This window comes from Panthera uncia, chromosome D4 (assembly GCF_023721935.1).
Source record: "Panthera uncia isolate 11264 chromosome D4, Puncia_PCG_1.0, whole genome shotgun sequence".
NCBI lineage: Eukaryota > Metazoa > Chordata > Mammalia > Carnivora > Felidae > Panthera > Panthera uncia.
In genome coordinates, this window is record NC_064807.1 from 54839587 (window position 1) to 54849899 (window position 10313).

The 10313-nt window shown below is 52.4% G+C and overlaps 1 protein-coding gene across 3 annotated transcripts; it reads right to left on the reverse strand.

The window, feature by feature from the left end:
- Window positions 1–1919: 1919 nt before the first annotated feature.
- Window positions 1920–10307, reverse strand: MYORG (myogenesis regulating glycosidase (putative)). Of its 3 annotated transcripts, XM_049625278.1 has the most exons (3): window positions 8895–9145; window positions 5964–6108; window positions 1920–5662 (listed from the first exon to the last, which is right to left on the reverse strand). In XM_049625278.1, the coding sequence occupies exon 3, from the start codon at window positions 5587–5589 to the stop codon at window positions 3445–3447; it is 2145 nt and encodes a 714-aa protein (XP_049481235.1). In that variant the 5' UTR covers window positions 5590–5662; window positions 5964–6108; window positions 8895–9145; the 3' UTR covers window positions 1920–3444. The 3 variants fall into 3 exon arrangements, with proteins under 3 accessions (XP_049481235.1, XP_049481242.1, XP_049481230.1); XM_049625285.1 differs by lacking the exons at window positions 5964–6108; window positions 8895–9145 and adding an exon at window positions 9160–10307; XM_049625273.1 differs by lacking the exon at window positions 5964–6108.
- Between the last annotated feature and the right edge of the window lie 6 nt (window positions 10308–10313).

Sequence of the window (10313 nt, forward strand, 5' to 3'; positions counted from 1 at the left end):
AGGGTTCAGCTGATTCATATGGTATTAGAAAGGAGACTAAGACAGACTCTCAGGGTGTATGGGGTTACAGAATGGGGGCATTAGGCCCCGGTCCCAGATCTCCTACAGTGGCCACTCTGTCCCCATCAATTACCTCTGGAGGAGTTCCCCATTCCTGAATATTAGCCCCCACCAGCCAGCTCAGGGGTATAGGGAGGCCAATTAGGAATTCTGGTCATACAAGGCTGCTGGAAGTTCCATGGAGTAAGGACAGCCACCGCCACCAGATATGCAGAGAAACATAAGTTGGAAATGCACAAGAGGATGGGGAGGGATGGGGTGCAGGACAAGGCTGGAAGGGGCCAAAAGAAGGGTAGAGGTGGCTTCCAACTCAGTTCCCTCACCTTCCCCTATCTCCCAAGATCTAGCTCTTTCTCATGGCTCCTGCAATTCTGGTCTTCCACCCCCTTCTTGAATCTCTCTGTTTTGGTATCAGTGGGGAAGGGAAAACACTTCTTGACCCAGTAACAGTGGGTGGCAGCTTCAGAAATATACATTTTGGCTGGCTTCCAATCCTTGGTAGTATACAGGCCAGTGCTAGACCATGCTGATGAAAGGTGGGTAGGAGATTCTAGGCATTTGGATGCAGAACACCACATTCCAGTCTAGTCTTGGTTACTAATCTTCTGCCAATACCCTCCTCTCTCAGTGCTTCAGTTTGTTCATCTGTGCTTTTGTGATTAATGAAAATGGCAAAAGCCTGGCCAGAAACCAGATCACAAGCCAAGGGCCAGTGTGCTGGAATTTGGCCAGAAAAGGGCACTCTTCCCTTTGGCCCTGTCCCAGCACACAGTGAATGCTCAGTGAGTACGGTTTGCCCCCTCCCCCCATCTAGGTTGTAAGACACTAAGACCCTGCTGCCCACCCTTACCGCCCTTCTGAAGGGTGTATGCCTCCTCCTCCATGCCAGATTACTTAGGCCTTACAGATTGTTTTATCCTTCCCCATGCCATCTTAGCACACACTGCTTCATCTTGGGCTGTCCACTGGAACTTTCTGCAACTATAATATGTCCTGTCCAATATGTTAGCCACTCACTAGTTACACATGGCTTTTGAACACTTGAAATGTGGCTAGTGTGCCTGAAGAACTGTATTTTTAATTTTATTTCATTTTTGTTGATTTTAAAATTAAATTTAAGAAGGCACATGTGGGTAGTAGCTACCACATGGACAGCATAGGTTCTAGGCAGGCTTTTTTGTTTGTTTCTTGTTTAGTGTCCCTTGTTTAAAAGAAGAGTTGATAGGAGTTACCATTTATTGAGCACTTACTCTTTGCCAATTTTTGCATAAGTGCTTTACAGGTACATCTCAATGAATCCTAGAAATTCCATTCAAAAGATGAACAAACCATGGCTTAAAAGGTTAGTTAAACTGGCTTCAGATTGCAAAGAAAGTTGGAGGGCCATTCAAGTGTGAGTCATGCTCTCCAGCCACTTAGGGAACCTTCCAGGACCCAGCCTGGGTGTTCTGCTTCTACAGACCTAAAAGAAGTAACCTAAAGATGGTTGCTGGGGCCCCAGGAGGTTCATCACTGAGTACTGATGGATGGATGCTCTTGACAAAAAGGAGAAGGAAGTTCATTCATATACTCCCCATCTCCTGGGGACACAGGAATCCTGGCTCCTGACATCCCACTTTCAGATATCTCTCCTCTTGCTTTTCTCCTGGACCACAGTGCCCTTTGGGTCACAAACTGAGAGCTCAACTGGGTGCTATGTGCAAATGTTTGGGAAACAGGCAGGCCCAGAGGAAGCCAATTGGGTTGGGAGCTGGGGCCTAGAAAAATCCTTGTTTTTATGCAGTAAAACCCCACAGCAACAAAAACCAAGAAATAGTATAATAGCTACCTTTTATTGAGCACCTACTTGTGCCAGGCACTTTACATACATCTGTACTTATAATTCCCACAATATCCTGGGAGGTAGGCATTATCATCACCATTTTACATATGAGGAAACTGAGGTTCAATAAGTATAAGCAGCTTGCTTAAAATCACACAGCTTATAGACAAGTGGTAAAATCAGCACTCAAGATAGACATCTGTGAGTGCCCCCAAACTTTCATTAGGCATTCTTCACACTGGGGAAATAGAGGGGGTAGAGGAGTGGACAAAAGGATGCATTCTTTAGGAGTTGAGGGAAGCTGAGCCCTGCCCTGTTTCCTACCTCCCCGCTCTGGCAAGCCACTTCTTCAGACTCAGCTGCAAAGTCAGGGAGATTTACTCTGGCTGAGGTTGCTCTTCTTAGAAAGGGAAAACGGCTGAAATGAAACACCTTACCCTGTATGTGTATTTACAGGTGTCGATGTGCGAATGTAGTTCACGTGCCAAAGCACACCACATCAGAAAAAGAACACTGCTCGCTCCCTTTGACGCCACACCCCTGCCATGTATGCAGGAAGTGAGGCAGCTGAGAAATCTTGAAAGCGCTATTTATTTCCTGCTATAGTCCTAGAGACATCAACCAGGAGAGGGCCAGATCAACAATCAAAACCTCAAATTTGCTTCCTGTCCCCTCCTTCCAGGCTCATCCAGCTTCAGAAGTATTGTGTTCATTCCATAGATCCAGGAACACATGGTGCCTCTCTCTCTCTCTCTCTCTCTCTCTCACACACACACACACACACACACACACAGGTTCTTGAGTTAAGGCACCAAGTTGGGCCTGCATGGCCTTGCAAGTCCTTGCCCATTAGGCCATGGCCCTGGTCCAGGGCTGAGCCCATGTGTTTACATAGATGGGTAAGTGCAGCATTAGGAGTCTCTTCACAAGTGAGGGACAACAATGATGGCTCAGTGCTGTGCCCAGTCCTTCTATCCTCTGGGATGGGACCTCCATCCTCCTTGTCTGTTGGCCAGACACCTCCATCCCATCTCCTTAGCTGGGGTAGGACCAGGTCAATACACTTCAGGCAAGTGCTGGGAACTCGGGGCCTGGCTTCCAACACCAAGAATGTGCCTTTCTAAGTGTGGCAGGGAGCTATTTGGGGACATTAAAAGGATTAAGTCCCAACCTCAGAAGGACAAAGATGGCCATTCAGGCCAGGACGGACAGTAAGGTTTCTCTCTGTGCTTTTAAAACACAATCATGTGTAATAGGAAGATAGCTGGCATTTTACCTCAGAATTCTCTCGCTCCCACCTCAGAAAGAGGTTTCTGCAGACTGCAGTGAGCATGGAGGGAAAGAGTGTCTTTAGGATTGTGCGTTGAAATGGGAAGTTGCTTCAGCGCCCCCTCACCTGGCCCTGCAGGAGCTGGCTAGAGCACATTTATGTCAGCACCCACTTAGTGGGAACTGCAGAGGTGGGACCTTCCTGGGGATGCACGGTGTGGTTGTGATGGAGGATTAAACACCTGCATGAAGACAGAGGTTAGGGCTGTGGGATTCCTGGGTCCTGGGTTGGGTCAGGATGCCCAGATGAAGTAGGCAACCTCATCCAGGTCCACGGGGTAATCAGTAAGCAGCACTGGGGTTTTGTCAAAAAGCTCGCCCTTATAGCTGCGCCACTTGCCTGCAGGCAGGTAGACATCTCGCTCCTGCTTGCCTGGCTCCAGTACTGGAGCCACCAGCAGCGTGTCTCCGATAAGGAACTGCGAGTCGATGCGGTGTGCTGTCTCATCGCCTGGCGCAATCCACCAGAGGGGGCGCACGATGGGGTCACCTGTGTCGGTGACCTCACCAGCCAGCTCAAGCAATAGCGGCGCTACGAGTGAGGCCCTAAGCGCTGCAAACTTGTGCGCGATAGCCACCACTTCGGCGTCATATTGCCAAGGTGGGACTGAGAACTGCATAGCGGGCATGAAGGCGGCCACCTCCAGCCAGCGAACATATAGCTCACGCTCCGGCACTTCGCTACCACCCACTGTGCGCTCAGACACTGCATTTCCACCCACCATATCGGGCAGGATGAATGGGTAGCCCAGCATGCTGACGGTGAGCACCGCGGGGATGAGCGAGCGCAGCCCCAGATCATAGCCCCACACCGAGTCGCGGTCCACTAGACGGAAGAAGCACGAGATGTTCTGTGACTGGTAGCCCACGCGAACCTCTGCCAGAGAGAAGAAGGGCAGTGCCATTTCAGTGTAGCGTCGGCTCCATATGCTGGGGTCGGACAGCGGCCTGTAGGTGCTAAAGTCCCGTGGCAAATAGCTGACCTCTCCTGCATCAAACTTGAAGGAAGCCACAGCATAGCGGGAGCGCAGCCGCCGCAGGTGTCCCTGGAACCAGTCACGAGCCTCTGGGCGTGTGAAGTCCAGCACCGCGCCGATGCCATTCCACCAGCGCACAAGCGCGGGCAGCCGGCCAGTGGGTTCGCGTACGAACAGCTCGCGTTCTACACCCTCACCAAAGCACGATGAGTTGTAGTTCACAAACGGGTGAACCCAGAGCGTGACGCGAAAGCCGGCGTCGCGCAGACGGCGAAACATGTCAGTGGCATTGGGGAACTTGGCCTCGTCGAAGTCGAAGTCTCCATAGGCAGGTGTGTACATGTCATCTATTTCCAGGTGGCTGCTGTTGAATCGGTGCTGGCGGATCTGCTGGGCGAAACGTTGCACTTTGTCCTGGTTCACGGCACGCCCATACAGCACCCACGTGGACCAGATGGGGTCCCTGAAGGCCTCGGGTGCTGGCACCCTTGACGGTTTGTTGAAATAGCGTCGAACCATGTATTTGTGGATTGAAGTAACATCAGAGCCGACACACACACGGTAGCTGAGCTCTGGTGCTGCGGAGCGGCCAGCAGGTGGCTTGTAGGGCGTGTCATGGTAGCGGGCCTGCAGCCGCAGCGAGCGTTCGGTGCTGTTCCAGCCCAGGTGGAAGGGCACTGAGTCGTTGACCTTGATGGCAGCCGCACGCGATGACAGCCAGTAACGTTCGAGGATGCCTCCGAATGCGGCGTCAGAGGAGTAGACATCACTGGTGACGAAGGGCTGTGGCTCCTGCTGGCCATCCAGGCGGATAGGCCAGTGCTGGGTCCTCATCTCAGCACCGCCGTACCAGTGTGCCGCTGCATCGCCCAGGAACATGGCGTGTTCCACCGCGCGCCCTGGAGCTGCCTCCTCCCAGCGCACACGGTAGCACATGACCGTGTCCTTGGGCCTTACAGTCTGGATAAAGAAGTGCAGCGGGCGCCCATCTGCTGTGCGAGAACAGCCGAGCAGGGCACCGTCGCGGCTGCAGGAGTCAAGGTCCAGCATGCCTGAGCGGAAGGCCAGTCGGAAGACTTGCTCACCCTTCTGGTTGCGGATGGAGAAGCCGCCTCGATTGAGGTCCAGCAGCTCCGCACGCAGGCGTTCTGCTTTGCGTAAAGAGGCACTGTAGTAGCACCAGGCCACCACTGCCGCCAACACCAGCAGCAGCCCCAGCACCGCAGAGCCTAGCAGTGGTTTCAGCTCTTTGGACGGCTTGGGCTTGGCAGGCGAGAAGTTATCAGGCAAGAAGGTGTACATAGCTGCGCCTGCGGTGGCCTTGGGACTCTTATGGTCTGTGTGGCTCCCAGGGCGGCGGCGGGGATAGGCTTGGCTCTTCTCCTGAGGGTTCTGGGGCATCAGCCCCCAGTTATGGAAGGAGTGGGCAGTAGGACCACCCAACAAAGCGCATCTGAACCTGGCCTGCCTGATTCTGGAAGGGGAAAGAGAGAAGTAGAACTGAGCTTTCTCATTCCATAGTATCTCCCTTTGCTGCAGCAAGAAAGAAGAGGTGTATACTTTGGAGAGGTTGTATTACTGGGATGTAAGGTCTGGGACTAAAGGCTTGACCCTTAACAGAACCATCTGTCTGTATCTTACCCACTCTTTCTCATGAGCCCAGTTTTTGACAAAATTAGTCAGGACTCTGAATGGGGAGGGGCAGATGGCATACATCCCCATTTCCCTGGTGGAAGAACAAACCCAGGCAGGGTCAGGGAGCTGTCTAGACTCACAGAATTAGTCAGGCCTCCCTGGATCACACATGGATGCAGTTCAGGCTGAAGAGAAGAGGAGGGATCTGGAGAGCGCCATGGTGGGAGAGGGAAGATAATCCAACCAGCTCCTTCAGACCTTTAACTGGGCAGTAGGCTGGCTTTCCTGTCCCCAGAGGGGGAGAGGAGAGAAGGGGGAACATCTCAGGCATGGAATTTAATCTTGAGTCAAAAGTCAGATTAAATCTAGAGATTAGAGAAGATACCCAAAGCCAGCCTCGGTCTTGGGCCTGCTTTGGAGAGAGGCAGGGTTGAGTCTGGACATTAGGGCTGGGGTAAAGAGTCTTGCCTGGGGGCCATGGTGACTTCTCAGACCACCCTTTCTTTGCTCTCTCAAATTCCACCCTGTTCTCAGTAATTGATCACCAAGTCCATTTCTCTGCCAACCTTCCTGCTCTCTCCTCCTGGCAACACATCTGTTGGCCAGCTACCTCCTGGATGTGTCTCTACCACTCACTGACTCTCCTGCTGCCCTTGCCCTAGTTTGGGCACTGTCATTTCTCCCCTGTATCATTGCAGTACTTTCCCCCTAGACCTCCCTGCTTCCAACTTCTTCTTCCCCCAATGCCTTCTGCTTACAGCAACCATGGTGATCTTCTTAAAGCACTTATGAGACTGTATCTCCTCCTAGTTTAGAGAGCTGCTCATGACCCCCAGGATTAAATTCAGAAGTGTAAACTTTGCAATCAAGAGTTAAGGCATGTCATGGTCTCATCTGCTTTCTGATTCCATTTCCAGGCAGGCCTATCCTGTGACCACCAAACTCATTCCTTTCCTAATCTAAATCCTTCAGCCATATGCCCTAGGAAGTTTTGCCTAGCCACACTGGGCCAATGTCTCTCCTTCACCTATCAGACACCCCCTACTGCACTACATACACTCTCATACAGTGTATGCTAAACACACAGATATGACTGCAAAAAAAAAGAAAAAACAAAAAAAACAAACACCAAAAACCAAAAACCAAACAAACAAACAAAACCCATAGACTTGGGGGGAGGTGTGTGTCCCAATCTGCTACTCAAGGCCACTGACCCTTCCTATCTCATCCCTCAGGGCAGAGTTCAACAAAGACATAGCACCAGCTAGGTGCACACACGACATACACAGTGCCAGCCGGCTGCCCACCTGTTCCAGCTGGGAGGAAGTAGAGAGGGAGACTGGCAAATAGTAATTAGTCTCCTCCCAGATGCCAGTGTCTGTCTCAAAGTCCTCAGCTATTTCCAAGGAGATGCCAGAACTGCTCAGGGTCCTCAACTCCCCCACCTCTCCCATGAAGAAACTGTCAAGAATGACAGGTACAGACCAGAATTTGATCCCAGATGTCAATATATAGCTCCCTACAATCTCCCCTCCCCTCCAGTGAGGTGTTGTCTCAGGACCTCATTCTCTGTGCTCCCTCCCCCCAACTCCCTAAGCTGGTCAGTTCCAGCTGGTCTGGAACAGCCTCTTACTCTTTCTCTCATCCCACACAACTTAGCTTTCAAAACTTCCCCACACCAATATGGACTTCCCTTCCTGTAGGAACAGGTTAGAAAAGCCCTCCTGGAGAATGAACACAGTAGCCTTTAACTGATGCCCTCAAGCTAAGGAAAACCCGAAGAAGTACCTGCTGTACATTTATATTCATTCATTCATTCATTCATTCATTCAGGACAATCAAGGCCCCTTTCTGGGCACTGAGGGAATAAGGGGAAAGGGTCCATATCTGAAGAGGACAGAGAACAGGGTGAGGGCATCCTCAAAACTTTCATATTAAATCAGCCTATCTCATTATACCTGGAGGCATAGAAAGGCCACCAAGATGACCTCAAAAGCCCTTTCCAACAGGTTCTGAGAATCTTAATGTTCTAGGATTCCAAGGGTTTTTTTTTTTTGTGAAGGACAGGAACCCACAGGCCTAGGAACCCACTCCATGCAGGCCCTGTAATGGTCTCCCAAATGCCACCACAGCATCCAACTCTAACAATAATACTGAACAAGAAGTATAGCTATAGTGCCTATTCTACAGATGAAGAAACTTGCCCAAACAGAATAAAGAACTTGTTTGAAGTCACCAGGTAGCAAGGTTGCCTAATCCAAAATCCCAGCTTAACCCTCCACAGCATAATTTTCAAGAGATGGGAGATAATGGTCCGACTGGCTGTCTGAATGCAGCAGAGGAAAGGAGCTTTGTGGGCCAGAGGGTGGGACAGGCTCCCACCCACTCAGGTGAGTGTGTGCATAGTGAAGCCTATCTTCTCAAGGACTGATGCTGCTGCTTGCTCCAGGAAGGCTACTTGGGGGTAGGAAAGGGGCAATTTTAATGGCATCTGGTATCGAGGCTGTGGAGGAGGAACTATGGTTCCTGTGTTAACAGCGTTAGAGACCCCTGTAATCTGCCGCCTCCGCCATCTGGCCAACCACAGGCTAATGCCAGCAGGTGGGGTCTGATCTAGCCAAGCCTTTCCCCACTTGACACTCAACCTCAGTCTTGGCCGCCGGCCCTTGGCCGGATCTGAGGGGGAGGGCCCGGCCTGGCCCCAAAGAAAGGAGGGCATGCCAAGTTGAGTCGTTTGCCCAACATAATTCCATGGAGGGGGGGGGGCTTGGGGGAGGAATGTCAAAGGCAACTCGATCCCGCCCATCTCCTTGCCCTCCTCAATGACAGGATCCGAAGGGATCGAGTGACTGCGCCTACAGCTTGGAATACTCCAACCCCACCCCAGCGCTACAGCTACAGTGCCCGAAGGGACAGAATGAGGTCTAGGGGCCAGCCTCCCGCTGGGAACCGCGGCTTGAGAAGGGGCCCAAGTGTCCAGACTCGCACCCCCTACTCATTAGTAGGAGCTAAAGTTCAGGAAGTGTGCTTCCTCAACACCCCCCCAAAGTCCCACCGCTGGGCTCACTCACGGCAGTGACCCCAGAAGTGGGGGTGAAGGGAGGCTCCCGAAGATTCCCTCCACGCTAGCCGGAGTTGGGCTCCCACGGCACAGCGCGGGGCTCTGCTAAGCTGGGAAACAGCTGAGGCCCTCCTCGGGACCCGCCCTCTTCCTGCTCGGCCACGCCCCGGTCGTTCCGTTTCATTTCGGGCTTCGGAGTCCAGCCCCGCCCCTGGTGCTCGATCCCTCTGCCCACATTGTCACGCGGACCTAAGGCCCCACCCCTTAGCCCCCACCTTTCTTCTGCTGTTTTGTGCCCACCTCCGGGCGACTCTGGAGGGCCACCAGCCGGAGGTCTCCCGGCTCCGCCCCCTGCCTTCAGGCCCGCCCCCGCCGGGCAGTTGCTTACCGCATTCAGGCGGGGCTCTGCCCTAGGCCTTCTGGGAAATGTAGTTCTGGAGGAAGGAAGGAGCAGTTGTAGACTTAGGATTCTTGCACTTCTAGGCTAAATTTGGGATGTGTATGAGGAGAAACGAGCCACAGGGTAAAGGGGCAGGGTTGGCTCTTGGGATTCCTTCCCCTCCAGATTTGGGCAGGTGGAGGCCATCTCGGTATAACGCTCTCACTAGCTCTCCATGTGGAAAAAATTTCCCATATGGAAACAATTCATATAGAAAAAGGGTAGCGGAGTTCCGGGAGGATCTCAGAGGCTCGGTGCAGGACGGATCCTATTAAGGACCCAACGGGAGGAGGTTAGTTCCACCAGCCGGGAGGCCCAAATTGTTGGTTCCCACCGGACCAGTAGTTTCTGAGGTTGGGGACATCGGGATTTTGCAATTCCCCCTCTGCCCTCTCCCGCCCCCCGACACCCCGTGGTAGCAGCCGTTAGAAATGACCGTGCTGTGAGGTGATGGACGTGACCCGCCATACCCCTGCTTCGAGGAGTTGGGTGCAAAAATGCTAAAGATCCCAGAGATTCCAGAACACCCCACCCCTTACTTCTAGAGGGACAGAGAAACAGGGCTTTGCTTTGTAGTTTGAAATTTCTTAGTCATGAAACCCTCTAATGTTATGTTTTGGACCTTTGGACTTGGGTAAGGCAGGGCAGTAAGGGTGTCTGGACATAGACTTTTGGGGGACTGTGATGGAGACTCTGGGAGAAGAGATCAAGAGCTTTGGGTATAGGGATAGGTCTCTGACTGCAGAATGGAAGATTCTGGGTCCACTGAGATGTGGCAGTGAGGGAACATCTAGGTTTGGGAGATACTGAAGAAATGTCAGCTGGAGGGACCTCCTGGGTGTGAGGTCCTTGGGCCCTCCCTGCATGGCTAGGTAGACCCGTTAGTTTGGGTGGAGGGGAGATCACCAGCTGATGTTATCTATCAGGAGGGCACTCAGGGCCACCAAAGAGAAACACTGAGATGGGGGCAGGGAGGGCTCAGGGCAGGAT